The sequence below is a fragment of the Balaenoptera acutorostrata genome, chromosome 13, assembly GCF_949987535.1.
Source record: "Balaenoptera acutorostrata chromosome 13, mBalAcu1.1, whole genome shotgun sequence".
Classification (NCBI taxonomy): domain Eukaryota; kingdom Metazoa; phylum Chordata; class Mammalia; order Artiodactyla; family Balaenopteridae; genus Balaenoptera; species Balaenoptera acutorostrata.
In genome coordinates this window covers 20178038-20200089 of record NC_080076.1, presented here as the reverse complement: position 1 = coordinate 20200089, position 22052 = coordinate 20178038, and the positions used below count along the sequence as shown (strand labels likewise).

Genomic DNA, 22052 nt, shown 5'->3' with positions numbered 1-22052 from the left:
TAAAATATACATGAAATGTAGTTCATTATTGTTCATAGCATTAAAAAATGGAGGGCTTCCCTAGTGGCGCAGTGGTTGAGAATCTGCCTGCCAATGCAGGGGACACGGGTTCGAGCCCTGGTCTGGGAAGATCCCGCATGCCGCGGAGCAACTAGGCCCGTGAGCCATAATTACTGAGCCTGCGCGTCTGGAGCCTGTGCTCTGCAACAAGAGAGGCTGCAATAGTGAGAGGCCCGCGCACCGCGATGAAGAGTGGCCCCCACTTGCCGCAGCTAGAGAAAGCCCTCGCACAGAAACGAAGACCCAACACAGCCATAAATAAATAAATAAATAAATAAATAAATAAATAAAAATGGAAACGATCTAAATGTTCATCAATAGAAGACTGATAAAACAAATTATGCTATATCCATGCTACTTTTATTTTACATATACATATATATAACAGAGATAGACCAATAGACAATTTATATCAAAGATGATGTTACAGAATATTATAAAAAGGATAGTCTTTTCAACAAATGATATTGTGACAACTGGATACTCATAGGAAAAAATGCAAAAGAAAATTAATCCTAACCTCACTTCATCAAAAAAATAAATTCCATGTAGATAAAACTGGAGACCCAAAAAACTCTCAAAAGATAATATAGAAGAACATCTTCATGAATTTGGAATAGAGAAAGATTGTTAAAATAGAACTTAGAACAATATTAAATGCAAAGTAAAAGATAAGTTTGACTGGACAAAAATTTTAAACTTCTAGTCATCAAATGAGAGTGAGTAGGATAGCCTCAGAATCTCGGTAACATAAATGACTAATAAAGGCATTGTATCCAGAATATATAAGGAACATCTACAAATCAATGGAACAGGAACCCAGCAGAAAAATTAGAAAGTGACTCAAAAAGGCACTTCACAAAAAAAGATAGGTTGTGGACATAAGGATCAAAGCAACACAGAAGGCAAACAGAAATCTGGCCCATAGCTGGTGCTGAGATTCAAAATTGCTCCAGAGAGAAGGGAAAAAAAGAGAAAAGAAAAGGAGGAAAGAGCAGTCAGACTCAGGACTTTCCTGGGGAATAATGAGAAAGAACTTGGGATGCTTTGCAGAGCCAGGTCAGCTTTGAAAATTCATAAAATATGAAAATACTGTATATTATTAAAGGTGAGTATTCAAAATGGTCTCATCATGTCTTATGATGACCCAGAACTCGGGGACTGAATGGAAAAAAAAGTCTTTAGAAGGATGGGAGTGGGTAGATATGTTCTCCAAAATAGAAAACTCAGGAAATTTCCCCATATATTTCATGAGAATATTACCATCAAGCTCACCGTAAATAAATAAAAATCTGAAGCAGGTCTTAAGATGGAAGAAAAGTATTTCTGGAAGCACTCTGGAAAGCGTAGGGGTTTCAGACTTATCTGCATTATACACTAGAACAGCGATTTAAGGAAGTTGCAAAAAAAAAATCTCTTAGGTTTGTTCAATAAACAGAAAACCTAGTCATCCATTTAAGGTCTTTGAATGTGAGAATATAGCTAAATAAGCTGCATTTGAGCTCCCTTTAATCTTTGTTATTTATCTTTCACTTGAAGCACTCAGTGCTTTCAGTTGAAGCACTCAGTCTTAATGTACTAAAGCAAAACAGTAAGAAGAAACATAATGAAGGCCAGGCCTAGGAAAGGAGGCCAAACGTCTGTATCTAGGATTTATGCTCTGCCTCCCAATGCCTCAATATAAATACAAAGTCAATGTTGAAATTAAAATAGAATTGAAAACTGCTGCTTCCAGAAAGACGTAGAAGATGTGTTTTCCCCTATTCTTCCTATTAAGTCAACCCAAAACCTGAACATTATACATCAACAAACACAAGAAGACTCTGAAAGGTGGAAAGAAGAAGGAACACTAGCTCGGGACCTTGGGATCCAGGGAACAACACAATGGTGAGTTCCCTGGGTTTTCTTTTTGCTTCATAGATGCTAGGCTTGGAGCTGAGAAAGTCCACAGCCTAGAAAGGGCAATGGGAGCACAGAAAAGGCCCAAACAAAAAGAGAAGAAAACCTTGGCTGCACCCTTTTGAGAAAGGGAACTGAGGATGCTCTCTCAAATCACTACGGATGGAGAGTGAACAGAGTACCATTCCTGGTCTTCTTCATGTTAGATTCCCTAGTGTTCAAGAAAGGAAGTCACTCTTATCTTTAACTTGCAGAAATGTGAAAACAAATGGTGTGTCTTTAGTAACATGGGATAACGGTAGAATAAGTACTAGGCAAGAAGCACATCCTCAATCTCTCTGCTGGCCAATGTCTGCCAAAGACTTGGTCAAAGGAAATCAAGGTCATGGAGGACTGTCTCTCCATCCAATTGTCAGGATACTTTAAAATCTATTTTGGGGTTAACTTCCACCATCCGAGGTAACATTATTGAGTCCTGCCACACTGCCCTCTGCTGCTCACTGTTAAAATGGCTTTGATTGAATTGTTCTTTGGCGGCATGGTATCCTTTTTAAAAGTATTTTCTGAGGTACAGCTTCTGGGTTTACTATAATGATTTTGTTGAAGACATCGTTCACGGTACCTTTTATGAACATATACTGGAAATTTTTCTCTCTGGCCTTATAGATACATTAAAAAGAACTGGACGTTTCCTAAAGAACTTGTTGGGTTTAGTCACTTGGACATTGTGAATCACAAAACTAATCATAATTTTCTCGTTGGGTTGGCTGCTAGAAAATTTAAAATTGAGTCAGTGGTCCACTGTGAGCACGTGTAAACATTTTGTGGGCCAACCTCATTATATACCTGTTCTTGTATCTCCTTGGCCTTCTCATCTAATCTATTTCCAGTTAAAGGATTATGTTATTTTTATGTAGTTTTTGTAAATGATCTTACATTTTCTTAGAACTCAAGGTACATAAATACGTAATTGCAAAGGGTATGAAGAACATGAGGATGGCCGTATTTGCACAATCCCAGAACATAACCCTTTTAAGTCTTTATAAATTGTACTTATTATCAGGGATTAATGCATTATGTTTATAGGAATGAAAATTCCAGAAGAAATAAAAAGAGCTAGATACTGAGAGACAAAATGAATGCAATAAAAGTGGCAACTGAAGCTATGTTGCATGTACCCGATGCTGCTACTTCCGGGCACACTACTCATAGCCAGGCATTGGGCATATGAATAACCCCATATGGAATTCCCACTTGAGAGAGAAGATAGTGAGATTGGTGGCATCCTGGAGCTTCTTTGAAGGTATGAAAAACTCATACTAGAGTCACAGGGACTCAGGTTTCCTGCTATTTAGGATTTGATGTTTCTTTGGACCTTTATGGTGGCCATTACTAAATGTGAGTCCCCAGTGGAAGAGAGGGAAACTGATGATCACAACCATAAGAACAGGAGACGCCAGGTCCTTACCTTTCACAGGCCAGACCAAGGTGAAAGAATAAGCAAGACGTAGGTATAGCTCTGTTCACATTTCAACCAAAACTCAGGAATATGTATTACTACTGCCAGTCAAAATCTTCCCCATTGTTGTTTTCAGTGGTAGCACTAAATGGGTGGGGGATGGGGGGGCTTAAGACAGCCCTCAAAACTACCAAAGATAAATGTACAATGTAAGTAACAACAGTATGCTTTGACAGGCAACCACATCTTCAAGATACCCTGTTTCTTCCTCTAAGGAATGTACCATCCCTAAGCAGCTTCTACAGGTATAGAGAAGCCAACACACTACTTGTCTTTACAAAGCCCAAATGTGTTCCCCAAGGGATAACTCTAAAATGGGCCTGTGTGTTTGTCTGTGACATCACAGGGCAGAGAGAGAAGTTGGAAAACTGCCTTCTACTCGTAGCCACACAGGGGACTGAGGAAACCAGTCAGAGAAAAGGTCTCTGGAGTTTCCAGAAATAAGAGAAAAAAAGTCAAGTCTCCTCTATAGAAGAACAAGCATAGGCTTTGCTACGGCAATACTAGAGCCCAAACTCCCAGCCCTACAACTTCTGGAAAGCTGAGTGATCTTGACAAGTCATGTAACCAATTAGAAGCTCTATTTCCTTCCTGAAAGGTCGATGGAAAGATTAAATTAAATAAGGTACCTCGGGTTACTTTATAAACTGAAAGGCACTACGCATGTGTCAGTTAGTACTGATGGTAGTAGAAATATGGGGTCAACCTTGTTTTTAAAAAAGGTGCTTCTGCCAAACCTTTTTACTCCCGTTAACAGTAATTGTGAGTTTCTGCTGTATAGCAAAGTGAATCAGCTACACATATACATACACACCATTGTAAAGCAATTATACTCCAATAAAGATGTTAAAAAAAAAAAAAAGTAATTGTGAGGATTAACTTAATATAATGGTACATACATATCCATATGCAAGAAGAAACTCTTTTTCTTCTGAATTATAAAAGCTTAAAAGTTATCCTCAGAGATGCTTTCTAATATTAGAAATGCCAAGTTACAGCATATTGAATTTTTTTATCTCTTTATCAAAATTGTAGAATGAAACTCACTGCAATTCAAGAAAGTCATGGCACCTATCAAACTATCTATGTTTAAGGGAAATTAAATCACCCACAGCCCCCTGCTCAGGGAAGAAGCCCTAGGCTATTCTTTGAGTAAGGCGAGGCCACCCACAAGGATGGGAGGGGATGCCTGCCAAAGGCTATTGGTTGGATGTCAATGCAGGGGTTGGTCAAGATGATCTATCTGTCCAATACAGGAAGTAGTATTAGGACAGTCAGACTCTTTCCTCTGGAATCTGAAAGGAAAATACAGAGACTATAAACCAGCTGGTGAAAAATGGTGGGAAAAGGTAATGAATCATCCAGGAAGAGCAAAGAACAAGAAAAGAGTGAAACTGCATAAACACGCATCACTAAGTGGGATCAGCAAAAGAATCTGGTTTTTCAAATCACATTAGGTGCTAAAGGGTTGTCCTCCTGTCTTCCCATGAGTACATCTTCTTTATGGCCATATCTATTCAGTCTTAACCTAACAGAAATCCTATTTATGGTAGCTTAACCAAGTCTCTATTGCTTTAACTAAAAGAATCTGACTCATACTGATTTCATTTTCTTGTCACTTAGCAAAGTGAATACCTCTACACACGGCTCAAAATAACAAGTAAAATAAATATTTGTGATACCTACAATTTATGAAAACTGCACAAGCCAGGATGTTCAAACACCTTTCTGGAAACACAGAAACTCCATTTCCCTCAAGATATTTCTAAAACCTCCTCAAGAGCTTTTTGAGAATTCTTTATCCTGACTGCTCATATATAATAGGACTGAAAGAATAGATCAGTTTGGTTTTTAAAACCATTACATTTTTGGCTCAAAGACTGACAAAACCTCTATTATCAATAAAAAATCATTTTGTAAAGAATAAGTCAAACTCATTGTCTGGACTCTTAATGGAAGGCACAGTGTACCAGCTGTAGTTCTGCTGCATGGAAAAGCTCTCTTTAGGGAAAAAAAAAAGAGGTAAGCCAAAAATGTACTTAGAGTTAAATTATGAGTATATACAAGTAATTCCAAAGACTTATGGATATTTTCCATAGTATTTCCTTTATTCTCTACAGAGATGTACAGTGCTATGAAACTCAGACGTCCACCTTCTGGGGCTATATGCGTGTTCACAGGGAAGCATATGAGGAAATTAATATCAGTGGTATCCCAGTGTGTTTCAAATATGTAGGTACAATTGCCAGGGTCAGCCCAGTTCTGGACTTTGGCTTATGAGGTCCAATGAAGAGAAAGAGAGATAATGGGAAAGGAAAAGGAAATAGGAAAAAATCAAAAGACCAAGAGAAAGTGATGTCTGAGCATATGTTATTGAATAAATGAGAATAAGAATATGTACATTTTGAGATTCATAATAGTGCCTAGAGCAATAGCTCTAGAGGAATGAACTAAGATCTTGAAATAGATTTGACTTTGAATGTTATATCAGAATATAAAATGATTGTGGTAGGCTTAGAATTAAAAGAAAAGAAAAAAAAGAAAGGAGAAGAAAAGAAAAAGTTCAGGAAATTTCATACGATATGAGTTACTCTATGATATTCCAGAGAATTTTTCTAACAGCAGCCGAGTAGTCAAGCCATTCGAGATCCATAAACCCATAAATCCACCCCTACCCCAGCACACAAGGACCAGGACTGCTTGTGAATTACGAGTATTTGTAAGTAAGTCCCAAGAACTAAGGATGCTTTTCACAGTATTTCCTTCCTTCTCTACACGTGTGGGCTAGCTAATTTAATGCCGGCTGTAGCAGAGATCCATCAGCAAAATCAGAAGCATCAGGGGAATGGAGACCTCAACAGCATCCTCTTCAGCACCAAGGGTAAACAGGGAGGGGACAGGCTCATTCACTCTTCAAAAGGATTAACGAACCACCACACACATGTACACACACCAGTTTCCCTGTACCCCCAGCGACCCTCTGCCCCGTCCAGATTCCCCAGTGGGTAGGGAGGGAGAGGCACATGACTGTTAATGCTAAGAAATCTCCCTTCCTCCTGCACTTTCAGGCTTCCTTTCCCTTGGGGGATAGTTGCCTTCTATCCACTGGTCAGTGGACCGGAAGAGAGGAAAGATACCAGGAACTGCTTTTACTTAGGAGATTTGCAAACCTTTTAGCATATGTAGCCTTGGATTTGAGATGCAGCAGCTTGTTTTCCAAAGACAGTTTTTTTTCTAGCAGTGTTCTCTTTTCCTAGGAGAAAATAAAATACAATTTTTGCTCATTTCTTTTCCTTTATTTCTCTCTCTCTGTCTTTCTCTCTCTCGTTCTCTTTCTCTCTATGTGCGTGTGTGTTCAGCAAGGAATTCTTGCAAACTGTTCGCAAAAGATGCTTCTTGTAATACTAGAAATATGTTTTGAGCTAAAGAGCTAATTTCATCTGGAGCTGTTACAACCCACCCCAGTGAAGTCCGGGGCAGGCATTCTCCTGCATGCTTTACAAGTGTAACAGGGAAGAGCCAAATCAGACTACATGTTAAATCTGTTTCTTTTACTTGAAGCTTTGCTTTCCGCTGCTTTTGTTCACTAAAAGGATACTGTCTATGCATAACGGCCTGCCTCGGGGAACCCTGCCCCTCTGCCTGAATGTTAAACCAAAGTGCCTTTGTTCAGGGAAACATGCAGACCCTGTTCCACCCGTGGATGGCTGCAAGAAACAAGAAATTAACACAGCCCCTCCCCGAGGCTGGCCATTCCAGGTGATATTTGCAAAACTTAATGGCCTTTTTACTTTACTTCCTCATCTCCTCTCCCTCTGTGCTATAAAAGAAACTGACATCCAAACCCCGATAAGATGGTTATTTTGAGACTTTAGTCCGCCATCTTCTCCGTCTGCAGCTTTCCGAATAAAGTCGTGTTCCTTGCCTCAACACCTCGTCTCCGATTTATTAGCCTGTCGTGCGGCGAGAAGAGCGATTTTGGGCTCGGTCACATACGTCACTCAAAGACAGGTCAAGACTAGTTGTCTTCACTGCCCTCGCTTGTCTGGAGAGCTTTGCTTTGGCCCCTCCCCCAGTCCACTGCTCAGTCAAACTTCTCTTCTGTCTCTCCATCCCGCCCTAAATGCTAACTGCTTGCCCATCTCTCTCTAGACACTGGCTCTCCTATCATTCCACCTGCTTCTCCTCCGTTAGTCTGAGTTGTTGGTATCCAAGGATATTATTGCACTTGTCTTGATACCTACCTGCTTACATGGCATCTGTCAGAGGTAGAAAAGTAGTAAATGTATATTTAGTGAAGGATCAAGGCCATAAGTGATAAAGTCACTTCCTAATTAGGATATAACAGAAATTTTGACATTGTGAAAGAATCCCTAAAGAAATACCTTATTGTCATCATTAAACCAAACTGTCTCCATCCAACAGGAAAATAGACAAGTCCATGAAAAACCAAGCTGGGATGATTGTGTTCTTTTTTATATCTGATGGAAATAGATGCTTTGACAGTATTTACAATGCTGTTTAAAATCATTCCTTCCGTAGTATTTATATGGGTAAAATACAAGACAGTGCCGTTATAGCAAAAATCTCAGTCTTTGGACATGGACCAACCTGGTTCTGAAACTTTGTGACTGTGTTAAGTTTTGCCAAGGTTTTAACCCCTCTGGACCTTATCACTGTTAAGAAAAATTAACCAAAACTTGTAAATCAAAATATATTATTTTAATGTCATATTGGGTCATTGTTTAATAACCTGACACAAGGATTTTTTAATTCTCTTGGAGAATTTCTTTGTGTGTGACTTTATTATTTATTATTTGATTAGAGCCCTGACTTTGTGAAGTTGCATGTTAATTTGTGGGTTTCTGCCTAGTAGAAAAGGTAATCCCAAAGGTTATGGTTTATTGCCTTAAAGAATATTAATTACCTTTGTATCTAACCTTGTAATCCTATTCTCTATTCCTTTTTTCAAAATGCATGTAAATAGCCAATTTCAAAAAATATTTTATTTAAACCAGCTTTACAGTCTTACTGGTTCCCTCATTAATTAATGAGTTGACTAAAACATCTGACATGTATTCATTCTATATTTGTTTGAGCCATGTTTTTGACTTTTTGAGCATCCCTAAGATGGGGATAATACTATCTATATTGAAATGTTGGGATGATTGGAGATGTATGTGAATGGTCTACATGCTTCTCTGAAACATATTAGGACCTCAATATATAATAAATTGAAGGTGCCAAATACTTCATATCTTATGTGCTCTATTATTTTTAAAATTTATACTTTTTCAAAAATTTCCTGTAGCATTCTTGTCACATATATTAGATATTGTTCTGGTGTAGCCTTAGTTGATCTGACGGATCAAGATACTCTTTGCAAGCTTATTATGACACTTGGATCATCAAAGAAACACATCACTGATAATATATTTTGAATTTATAGGAGGAAAAATGGTGTTTAACAAACATTCTTTCTAATGGGCTTACTCTCAATTCATGAATCTTTATCACCAGGGTTCAAGGAGACCAGACAACTGGACCAGTAAATGTTCTGCCTTGGTCAAGCCTCCAGTATTTAGCTTGGACTCTTTTTTTAATTTAATTTTTATTTTATATTGGAGTATAGTTGATTTACAATGTTGTGTTAGTTTCAGGTGTACAGCAAAGTGGTTCATTTATACATACATGTATATCCATTCTTTTTCATATTCTTTCCTATATAGGTTATTACAGAATATGGAGTAGAGTTCCCTGTGCTATACAGTAGGTCCCTGTAGCTTGGACTCTTAATGCTCCCTCTCTGGCAACACGGAAAATCACACTACATCAGCTAGCACTTCTCAGGGACAGTGTCTTCTGGGAAGGGAAAGGCGTTCACAGCACCACCCAGTGGGCAATCCACTCTTGCCAAAACCACACCTCTGAAGAGCGTAAGGGTTCCCTCACCTTATTGATCAAGGTGGAGTGGACACCAACTTAAATCATTGCCATATGTTAACATCTAAATGATTTAGGAACCAATGATATCCTTTTTATCCCACATCAGAGAAGATGTGGGCATAATGGAAAGGATTGTGAACTGCTACCTGGAGGACTGTGGAATAGTCCCTCATTCGCACTGTCCTCGTTTATAAAATGATGATGAGGAATTAGGTGGTCTCAAAAGAGCCTTTGAGCTCTAAAATTCTAATAGAGCTAAATCAATGACACTGGAAAACAAATATGATGCAACAGAAGCGCACTGCCAGCCAAAGGAACATATGCCATATTAAAATGCTCTTATTGGGCGGTTTTGCTGGCTTATCACTGTGTTTATGGAATTCATTCTCACTGCATTCCTGATTAAAGTGGGACAGATGGTGAAGGTTTGAAGTAATGTGTTCATTACCAGACCTCATACCACTAATGGCTATTTACTGGAGCAGTGGCTTGTGCAAGTGAGTAGAAAATGAATCCTTCTCCAGGGGGTACCCACCACCAGGGCAGTATTTATCAACCTTTGTTGTGGATGTTCATTTTTAATTTTCATTTCCTTTTTGAACTCATGGCCTTTTCTTACTAATACAAAGGCCTCAGTACCACCTCCTCTCATTCCGATACACACTTCCCTCCTGAGAAACCCTTCATCACAGCCTTTATCCTCACTATCTCCTTAGACCAAGATGTTACCAAGCTTTGTTTCTTATAGTTGTATTTATTTGCATGATCATTTTACAAATGTAATGTATCTTTAAACTAAATATGTTTAAAAAATAAAAATAAAACTCCTGCATATTTTCCTTCCACTGCATTCCCACCTACTTCCAGAGATTCCAAAAGACTCCACTCTAGGAAGTCACTGAACTAGAATGTTCTGGAAGTTTCCTGCATGGCCTTGCTGAACCATGGGCATTCTGTCCACTTACTATGTCACAGAGCTCCTAGAGACAGCTCTCCATTATGGGTCAATATCAAGACAAATGCTAGGCCATCACTTCCCAAAAATGTCTGCCAGTCTCTAAGCGACTTAACCTTACTCTGGGGTCCATCCCTACCTTCAGTTGGATGTCAGCTTCCCTAAGGACCCCTGGGAGAATGAATGAAAGGAGATCTGGGCAGTTCCTTGAGTCTCACACCACCCAGATATATTACATTGCAATCTCCACAAAGAGACTGTATCTGGTTCATTCACAAATAGATATCTAGCTTGGAGCTCTGCCTGGTACACGGTGGGAGCTCAAATATTTGTTGAATAAATAGTCCAGTGACTATACCCCAGAATTCTGAGATGAACTCACATCCAGTACAGATTTCCTGGGGTTTCTAGAAAATAGAAATTACATTACACTATTTTTTTGTTAATTTTCAGGGACTGACAGCCGACCAGTAAACATGACCCAGTGTTACTGGGTTTGAGGTGACCGCAAATCTAAATTTAAATGTCAAACTGGTTAATCAAGTAGTTTGATTAAACAACCCTATTTGCATTCCAGAATTGTCTTCCTTTCCGAAATGCAAATGTTCCTTGTGCTATCTTAGTTTGCTAAACTATTTATTACAGGATAAATATTCTAACATTGCAAAGTATTCATCCAAATGTTACAGTTTATCCAAAACATCATAATTATAAACTACTACACGAGGGCAAACCAGCTACTTGAGGACATTCTAGCCCTGTGATTTTAGCTAAAGTAAAACACTCAGCATCACCCACTGTGCAACACAGATGTAGCTGTATATTATTATTATTAGATTCAGTTAAGGTTGGGCTTATTTAATTTTCATGATTTCCTCATAGGACCTTCATTAAGATCACAAATTCAGCCAAACTCACAGTGTTATAAATTAAATTCTTGGGAAATATGTAAAAAATTAATCAAGGTTTCTCAGGCAAATATCCTGAATGTTGAAATGTGATGCTTTTGAAGTGATAGTTCTAAAATAGCTTCAATTCAAGGAGACTCATAAAAAAAAATAAGACTGAGAAGAGTGGAGGAAAATCAGGGAATTCATGTAATAAATATAAAAATGTACTGGGCAATATTTACTAGAAGTTAAAGTCTGTATTCTTATCTACTCCAACTCAGTTTCAAAGATGCCAGTTTTCTATTGGTTTGTTTTACTATTAAAAAATATTGCTTGGTTTACCTGAATTCTAAATTCTAAGGCATGCAAAACGAAATTTATGTGCTCACCTTTTGTGTGTATTTGGAGGGGCAGCTACTTAAAGGAACACTGCATGAAACTTTTAATAATTTTTGTTCTATTATTACTCTTCCCTAAATTTGGCCGAGCCGTGTGGAGTGACCCCTGCACTGGGAGCGTGGAGTCTTAACCACTGGACTGCCAGGGAAGTCCCAAGAATGTCTTTTCTTAATTGTGAACTATACCTGTCCTAGGGCAGCCATAGGTTTTTATAAATCTAAAGGGGACTTGGGTGGCCAAAAATAAACACTTCACTGACTCCAATACATAAAAATGCTACAATTACAGGGATTCGCAGTAGGTAGACGTTGTGATCTTTTCCATTATTTCTATTCATAGCCTCACATGTTTCCCCTTTCTAAGCCATACATTTACGAGAAAAAAAAAAGTGACAGATAATGAATGATTCGACTGCAATATTTGTAAAGAGGTAAATCAGTAACTACAATACACATCATATTAAATGTGTAAGGGAAGAAATGAACATTATTGAGTCCATCCTAAGATCTTAGGAGTTGCAAAGAGCACTTTCACTTAACGTTATTTATTTTCATATTATCTTCTTTAATTCTCACCCTAACACTGTCAGAAAGAAATCCCTTTAATTCTCCACAGGCCTACCTTTTCCATTCTCTGTACAAGATTCTCCAGTTCTGTGATTTGATTATGTTTTTCTTCAAGCTTTTCAGCAATTTGATTCAGATTTTCAACATGTTGCTTCAATTTCTGTTCTTTTTCAAGTGCGTTAACCTTTTGTCAGAAAAACAGTTGTCAGACTATTGTTTTCATTAAATCTATACAGCTATTATCTCCCTCTAAAATTTTCTGAGTAGCCAAAAATATTTAATAATTCACACTTGTTTAGAATTACTTCCTTGAATTCAGTCTTTCTTCAAAATAAACCTGATGGACTACAGCAACACTAAATCAATGGAGAATTAATAACATATAAATATTATTTCTAGAATGTTGACATTTGCTACCCTAAAGCATACTCTGTGAACTGGTATAAGAGAGACAAAAATTTAAGAAAAGCAAAACTTTTGACTTTTTCTCAACAAAACTTATCTAGAACAGAAATAAAATCTTATAGGTTCAAGTAAAAAGTGTTTTCTTTTTAACCAGAAAGTGTCATAAAAGCAGAATAATTATCCCCACTGTGTCAGGGGGTTATCTCCTAGGCATAGAGCAGGATTATACTAAAAGACATAGGAGAGAAGTCTTCAGCCGGCAGCCCATAGGCCACACTTGGGAGTGTTTCAACTGACTTGTAACTGACATGCGCACCCACATCTGCTTGTGTGTTTAACAGAACTCAAGATTTTACAGTTAGAAAAAAAAAGTGTCTGACTTCCCTTGAAAATACCAGGTGGGCATTCCTGCCCAGACACTCCCTTTGCTGGGACGTGGGCACTCCCGTCCACACACACCTGCTCACTCTTTCACGTAGGTACTTTATCTGCACCCTGCATGCCTAGGAGTTTGTGACCATCATCACCCCAACCTGAAGCTTGAGGGCGCGTCGTCTGTGCAGTGGATTCCTACTGTGCTTCCCTGGGGACCCTCCTAGGGCCTGCGCTGGCAGAGACCCAGGTGCCCCACCCGCGCCTGAAAGAGCTTCCCTCTTTTGAGTTTTGGCCAACACACACATACACGTTTCCCTTTTCCAGTCCTAGAATACATTCTCCAGATAAAGTTCTACTGGCCCTAGGACACATATTTCAGATTCAAAAACAACCAAAGTGTAGGTGTGCGTCTATGATATAGAGACACCCATATATACACACATATATATTTGTATGATTTTATATTTAAATTTATATATTAAATATAAAATATATAATTTTATATGAAATATATATATGTACATATACCTACATGTTTTTGTTCGTTTGCTCTGAAGAATGTATTCCAGGACCAAAAAAATTTTGAAACCATTTATGTAGCCCAACTTTTTCATTTTAGAGTCAAATCAGAGAGACAGAGTGATTCGAACTGGGTCACCTAGTTAGTCAAAGGCAGAACCAGAAGAGAAGCCGCTGGCCAGTGTCATGAGGCCAGCCCTGATTTCTAGGCTGGGTGGCAGGGCTCTGGGCAAGGGGGGCATAATATCCGGGTGCCAGGCTAAACAGGGGTCGGGGGAGATCAGGGCAGAAGATGGGCAGCCTGCCCTTCCAGGGGCTTGCCAAGTCACGTGGCCATTGCTTGTTTCACATCTAACTCCTCCCCAAAAGAGAGACTTGAACAGCTTGGAGGTTAGTTCACCAGTATGCAAGCTGCTAGCTCGGTACCTGGAGTAAGTGTCTACTGTCCTCATGCTTCTGTCTAACTTCTTTAGACTGTGTTTGATAGTTTTCAAATAATCTCTGGGCCACATTTCTCAGAGCCGCTGCTCCTGCTTCTCTGGAGGCTTCGAGCTAGAAACAAAAGGTTGCTGTGCATGTTTTGACTTTTACAATAAAAAGGGTTAAAGACAGAACAGTTTGATGGGCAAGCAAAAACACAGAGGCTGTAACCGTACCATTTGCACCTTCATAGACAATGGGTAAGAGGAAAGATGCTGTTATCTGCTAAGAAGAAAACATAAAATGAGAACCCCCTATTTACTGGGGCTGCCATGCAGGTGATTTGCCCTGGCCAGGCCAAAGCGAGCTCTGTGAATATCAGTGCCCTGCATATATAGACCACACCCCTGCAAAGTGTCCCCCAGTGCCCCATCGGCTTATACACGTATTTGCAAGCGTTTTCGTATCATTGGCCACAATAGTACTAAAAGACATATTTCCTGAAATAGAAGGAGGACAAGATTGAAGTATTAGGGGCAATATCGACAAAGTGTCATGAATCTTTCAAAGATTTAACCTAAAGAAATAATCAAGGATGGCTGCAAAGATCTACCTACTAAATCACTGTAGGACTGTATATAAAATAAGCCAAAAAAGGAAAATATAAGGCACCCAACAATAGATTAGCTAAATAAAACAATGAGGCATTTGACTATGAGTGCTCTAATTAATATGCAATTTTTAATATCTAATTATTACATATATAAAGACTTTTATAATTTTACTGTAGTAAAAACACAACATGAGACCTGCCCCATTAACAGATTTTTAAGTGTACAGTACAGTATTAAATATAGGCACAATACTGTACAGTAAATCTCTAGAACTTATTCATCTTGTACAACTGAAACTATACCCAGTGAACTTTTGTAAAATCTTTTTAATAATAAAAATCGCCTTCAGAATAGAACAGTGAGATTTAATTGATCAAATGTAAAAGGGCTTCTCTAAGTATGTGAGCACATGTGTGGATTTATGGATGTGTGTGGATGTCTATCTAATTTCACAGATCCACAAATCTATCCTATTGGCACAAAGTACAAAATTAGAAATTTCTCCTACTGGTCATACCTTGATTTTCAACACTTCATTCTCTTTGTTCATTTCTAAGAGCTGTAGGTCTTTTCCTTTTATCCTTTCCATGAGCAGATCCAAACTGCAACAAGAGGGATCCAGTTCAGAGTCAAAGCCATTTTGGATGTGTCGACAGTGCTGAAATGAACAAACAAGAAAATCATTCACCTGACTTTTCCTTTTCTCTACTAACTTTGATAACAATAATTATCACTCAGTATTACATATGTCAAGGAAGATTCAGATCAACACAAATAAATCTTTTGAATCTTAAATATCAATGGGAAGTTCCAGATGAAACGCACCTGGCCTCTATATTTGCTCAAATTTGAATAGATTCTTATATTAAAAGGAAGGTAGAAGTACATCTTTCATGCCTTTTATGTTCCCTACAGTTTTGTGGTTTTTTTTTTTATAGAATTTTTTAAAAATTTTATTTATTTATTTATGGCTGTGTTGGGTCTTCGTTTCTGTGCGAGGGCTTTCTCTAGCTGCGGCAAGTGGGGGCCACTCTTCATCGCAGTGTGCGGGCCTCTCACTATTGCGGCCTCTCTTGTTGCGGAGCACAGGCTCCAGACACGCAGGCTCAGTAATTGTGGCTCACGGGCCTAGTTGCTCCGCGGCATGTGGGATCTTTCCAGGCCAGGGCTCGAACCCGTGTGCCCTGCATTGGCAGACAGATTCTCAACCACTGCGCCACCAGGGAAGCCCTCCCTGCAGTTTTAAATATACTATTAAGACCTTTTAAGGAGATAAATGATATCCACACAGCCAGTTGTTTGTTTTTTTTAATCTAACATATCTGCTGACCTTCTGTGGTTTGAGATGGCTGAGGCAGACATACTGGCAACACAATTCATCTGCATTCCCAAGAAGCTATTCCTATTAAGGTCTCCAACAACCTCCCCATTGTTATAGCCAATGGTCGATAACTAGCCCTCAATTTACTTAACCCACAGACGCCATTTGACACAGCAGTCCCTCCTCACTTTCTGAAACCCATTTTTTCCTTGTCTTCAGTAGCTCCATTCTCTCCTGTTTATCCCCCTAATTCACTAGCCTCACTTCTCAGCCTCCTGTGATGGATTCTTCTTCTTCCCAACATTTAAATATCAGAAATCTCAGGACTAAATGCTTAGATTTTCTCTCCTTTCTATCCACACTGATATGTTTGGTGATCTCCTCCAGTTTCAGAACTTTAAATACCATCCTTACTCCCAAAATCTTTACCCCATAGCCTGGATCTTCTATACCAGACTTCTACCCTCAACTCCAGAATCAGATATCCAACCTCCATCAGAAACCTCCACTCGGAAGTCTGATAGGCAACTCAACATAGTCAGAACTGAATGTTTGATCTTTCCTATCATTCAGAAACATTAACCTTTTTTTCAGTTTCAGAGCACTTAAGAAAATAATTGGAGTGAGTTGTGTTAGTTTAGGAGCTGAGGATGACAAAGAAGACTCTGTTTATACATCTTACGCTATGTTCTAGTGTTCTCTGTGGCCATCCTACAGAGTGGGTAACACTGGCATTGATGAGGTGCATGTGGCTCAGGTGAGGTTTAACCTGGCATAATCCAGACAAGGCTAAGTGCACATTGTTTGACCTTAAGAATAAAAGGCTGGTCACAGGGGAAGGGGTGCATTTAAGCTTATTGACTGATCACACAGCCTAATGGCTTCAACTGGGTGTCCATTGGTGTGGCCCAGGTGAACCTAAAAGCTTGTACCTTTGTCTGTCACTGGAACATGTTGCTGCCATGTATCCCGGCTGAGCCAATATCTTCCCATACAATTTAGATAAGTAAGCCAAGTTTAAAATATTCAAGTAAGACCTGGCCATTACAATCTGATCCCACTAATGACATCTGTAGTTAAATATTTCATACATATGCCTATTAACATCTTTAGAACTCATCATTCAAAGAATAATTTAATAATATCAAAAAGTTATTTAAAGGAAGTCTATATGGCTTTATGTTCATTTACTGAAAGAATAAAAATGGTACATTTTGATAAATTCATTACCTTTGCATCTTGTTTGTGATTTGTACTATTATGTCTTACTTCATCTTTAAATATTTGATTTCGGATCTTTTCCAGAGTAGTTCGAATCTAAAAGAAAAGAAAAATATTTTTTTCAAAGGCATTTAATACCAAATACTTTTTTTTTCTATACCAGTTACAGGGTACCAAATTTATCTAGAAAGTACTACATATATGTCAACCTCAGATTTAAATAACTGCCATCAACCTAACTTGCATTTAGGCTAATATTGTTTAGATTGCAGAAAATGAGCATTTGGTCTTTACAACTGTTTCTTAGGCAAACCTAAAATATAACCCAAATGAATATTATACCACAAAATAATTACTATTTAGTAATTAGTATTTAATACTAGTTAGTTCTATTTTTTTCTATATAGTAATTTAGTACTAATTTGCTATTTGGTAATTACTATAAAACAATTACTATTTGGTAATCACTACAAAATAATTACTATCCAGTAATTACTACAAAATAATTACTATCTAGTAATTACTAGAGAATAACTACTATTTAATAATTACTAGAGAATAATTACTCAGAGGAGATCATACAAATTTATGCATGAAATACAAGCCCCGTGTCTTGGTGACCTATGGAATTGCAAGACACTCAAAGATGAATTAATCGCTCTAAGTCACAAACTAGCTATGTCCAAATTTTTCCATCTGTTCTAAAAAGTAGTTCATGAGAATATACACCTTTGTCAGACATTATCATTGGATTCTCATAAGGTTTCACATTTTTAATGAAGTAACTTGCCAACATGTACAAGTCATTGGCGATAGTCACTCTGAACTGCTTGAGAAGGAACAAGGTAAGGAGAGACAGAAACTCAGCAGGCATCATAAATATCTACTTGGCAACAAAGTATCAATACTTATGAAAGAACTGAGAAATGATGTAAAACAGTAGGATGCAGTGGTGAATAGTGTGGGACAAATTAAGTGCTGATAGGTGTTCTGAACCCTCCTGGCCCTTTATTCAGTCTTAGTCCAAGTGTAGGAACAGAGTTTCGTACCCTCAAGAGAAATGACAACGCATGTGTTTAAATTTCAGTTATCAAGGTTGTCCTTTGCCAAACTAGGTTTGTTCTTCCTCACATGTTCTAGGGAGGGAGAAACAAAGCCCACTAATTCATATCAGACTTTATTGTAAAAAATCATACCATGGTAACATGATTTCCAGTGCCCACATACCTTTTTCACATATTCAGTTTCTTCAATAATGTGAGCTGATGTGGACTCATACGAGGCAGAATTATCTTCTATCTTCCCCTTCAGGGGAACTGTCGTGGTCACTGTTACTGCCGTCATTGTGAAGTCCAGCTTTAGGAAAACATAAATCAGTTGGACAAAACTAATCTCCTTGATGTTATAATTATGTAGTTTGTAAACTGAAAGGAGTTCTGTATTAGCACTGTAATCAAATATAGTAAAAAATATTACAAATTATGGAAATCTGTATATATCCAAAATCCAGGAATTAATTTAATATTAAAATGACACCGGTTGAAACAATCATTGATTAGAAACTTAAAAATTAAACTCTGAGAATGAAAAATGGGAAAATTTTCTTTTCATTCAGTATCAATTAGACTATAAAACCTCAAAAGTAGAGACTATGCCTTATTCATATTCATATTCTAGCACACTGTAAGTGCTTAATAAATGTCTGTGGGGCTAATAATATAACAAAATCATATATACATATATATAAAACTTAAATACATGTATGTATATCACTTTATACTTTACAGAGACCTCTAATGTACTGCATTTTATTTAACTCTCAGTAGCCTATAAAGGCCATTTACTGAAGAACTATTTGTAATAGTAAAAGATTCGGAAAAGCCCAAATGCCCACAAAAAGAGGACTGACTGAATGAACTACCTACTTCTATAGAGTTTTCTCTAGGATATATTTATTCAGTGAAAAAGTATGGTGCAGAAAAGGATATATATAATTTCTCTAAGAAGAGAGAGTAGAATAGAAGGGGAAAATCTGTAATTTACAGTTTTGACACTGAAAAATGTAATTATTTTACCTAATTATAAAATAAAACTAAATTAAAAAGAAAAAATAAAATCCTCAAAAATAAAAAACAAATAAAACAAGTGAATATATCTGCATACAAACTTGGTGGCATATCCTCATGAATTACTTGAAGTGACTTTTAAACACGCACCAGGGACTATTTTTCCCAGATGTGATACGTCCTAAGAACAAAAAGAATCCCAAAACAATCTTAAACCGTACTCACTAATAACACTGTTAGTGGAAATATTGGTATTGCTATTTTGAATGTGTGTGCACACATTCACATGACTCACATGAATGCATGATGTAGAATAAAGTCAAGAAGTCATTGTCTTAATGTCTTAAGAACCAAGATTTTTAGCATAAGAGAAAAAGAATCCAAATTAGAACCAAAAATGTTATGTAAAAACCTTACAATCCAAACTGGAACCGTGAGTAGAAAATAATGATTTATTTTCCTTTAAAAATCTATATTCCAAGTCTATCCACTGAAAATTTAGAAACAGAAGCAACTAACACTCCCAGTGCCCAGACTATGGCCTCAGTACACTATTTTCTACTAAAATGCAACCAGGGCTTCTTGAGTGATTTAGATCTGGAGCAAGAAGTATATAAGGTGAGCCTGAGATATCTTGTCAGACCAGAAAGCAAAAAAGTAACCAAATACTACTTGAATAAGACACAAAAGCCAACCTGAAGAGGAATGACTGTGATGGATTAAAACATATCAAAACTTTTTTAATTCCTGAAATTATGTTGACAAGAGAAAAACCACCACCAACAACAACAATCCTCAAACTCAATGGAAATGGGCCACGATTATACTAAAAATTAGCCCAGAAAAAGGGGTGAGGGGGACACCAACAAGCATTGATCTTGCCTTTATGATATGAATTTACCATGTATTTCTTGGTAACCAAACAGTTGATTAGAAAAATTTTGCTACAAAATTTCTGCTAATAAACCCAAAAGGACTGATAGAATTAGAAAACCTACATTTTGCAGCCCCTTGTGAAGTAATGGATCTAAGCCACAGTCAACCAGCTCTAAAAACATTAGGTGAGAGGCTGATGAAGAATGCATCAACTCGAGGGACCCCACTAATCAACCTTAACAGAAAACTAAAAAAGAGACCACCAGACACTATGTTCTCTAGATGCGGTACAATCACAAGTAGAAAGCATCACCTATGAAGTATGCAGTCCCTCTCTCTACCGACGGTAAACATTTGAGAAAGAGGAAACTGTTCAATGACTCTACAAAGGTGAAGGTTGCAAACAGCCAAATCCAGATTATGTGAAATTTTACAGGGCAAATAATTATTCTTTCCACAAATTAATTATATGAAGAAAGATGGGGAGAAGAGAAGAGAAATTGCCAGAAATTATGAGACTTAAGAAACATATGACCAAATGCAATATATGAATTTTCTTTGGCTCCTGATTCAAATAAACCAGCTATATAAAGACATTTTTGAAACAAGTAGGGGAATTTTAACACTGACTGGATAACGGATGATGTTAAAGAATTATTGCAATTTTGCAAAGCATTATTTGTAATTATTGTAATTTTAGGTGTGATAATGGAATTGATATTCCTTAGAAAGATCTTCTCTGTTAGTTATACATACTGAAATATTTGCAGGTGAGATAATATTACCTTTGAAGTTTTAAAGAGAGTATTTTACTCTAGCATTTCAAGAGAGGAAAAAATGGGATGAGGTAAAAATGAAAGAAGTTTGATAAAATGCACGGAATTGTAGAAGCTGGGTGAGGGCACATGGGACTCCCACAGTCCTCTACTATTTTGTTTCTCTTTGAAATTTTCATAATAAATAGTAAAGGACTAAAAAAATAAGATAAAATAAAAGTCCTGTGAGGTAGGATTATTAATCTCATTTTACTGATAAGGAAGCCAAGAATCTAGTAGGTGATATTAATTTACCCAAGATCACCGTAAAACTAACAGAGCTGAAACTCAAACCCTCGTCTTTTGGACACCAAGATCAAGAGTGTTTTTATCACATTAAGGTCAGATTCCCTAGTGAGAAAAAAATTAAAATTTAGCAATGACCTATGCTGTTAAAACACACAAAGAATTTTCATATTTGCTAGCATCACTTTAAAACTAAATAGCTTTTGGGGATGACTCAAAGTCCTGCATTTATCCTTTAATCTTCAATGAAATTGACAGAGTATGCCAAGAATTTTCCATTTTGTGTTAAATCCTCTTAGACAGCCACCGTGGCTTCTATTTGTTTCAGGGGAACTTGATTTGGCCGTAGCAGCTCTGCAAGTCTGTTTTTTGCAGAATGTGAGCGGAACTACTTCTGTTACTTGGTCCTCTGAAGTCTCTTCCGGGATTAAGTTCTTAGTCCAAAACAACATTTAAATGCTGGAAGTAAAAGAAATGCCCACAGAGACAATAAACGATGTGTTTGGAAATGAGAGAGGTGTGGTCAGGCCGGAGTGGTGGTCATCAAACCACGGCGGGGAGCCCAGTCTGGCTTCCAGCCTGTTAGGACAGCTTATGAATGGTTCTTACATCTTTTAATGGTTCAAAAAAAAAAAAAAAAATCAAAAGAAGAATAACATTTCGGGACACATGAAAATTATATGAAGTTCAAATTTAGTGTTCACAGATGAAGTTTTACTCTAAAATAACCATGGCCGTGCACTTACGTATTGTTTATGCTGCTTTTGCACTATAATAGCTCAGTTGAGTATATTCAACACAGAAAATACATGGCAAACAACGTCTAAAATATTTTCTATCTAACAGGTCCTTTACAGAAAAAGTTTGCCCTCCCTTTGGGTAGAGTATGGCAGCAGGTGGGAGCAAAAGCAGGGGGAAAATAGAGGCAAGCAAAGCAATT

The 22052-nt window shown here is 37.6% G+C and overlaps 1 protein-coding gene across 11 annotated transcripts in view; it reads right to left on the bottom strand.

Moving 5' to 3' along the window:
• The window catches only part of CCDC68 (coiled-coil domain containing 68), a 50694-nt gene that overhangs the window by 14960 nt on the left and 13682 nt on the right, over positions 1-22052 (bottom strand). For all 11 annotated transcript variants that reach the window (XR_009005084.1, XM_007191939.2, XM_057526944.1 and 8 more), the window contains 6 exons: positions 18337-18465; positions 17119-17205; positions 15085-15225; positions 13960-14085; positions 12290-12418; positions 6649-6731 (listed from right to left, as the gene is read on the bottom strand). Coding sequence is in view for 10 of the 11 variants with exons in the window: in XM_007191939.2 (XP_007192001.2) it covers positions 6649-6731; positions 12290-12418; positions 13960-14085; positions 15085-15225; positions 17119-17205; positions 18337-18453 (683 nt within the window). In the remaining variant the exon portion in view is untranslated. The remainder of the gene's footprint in view (positions 1-6648; positions 6732-12289; positions 12419-13959; positions 14086-15084; positions 15226-17118; positions 17206-18336; positions 18466-22052) is intronic.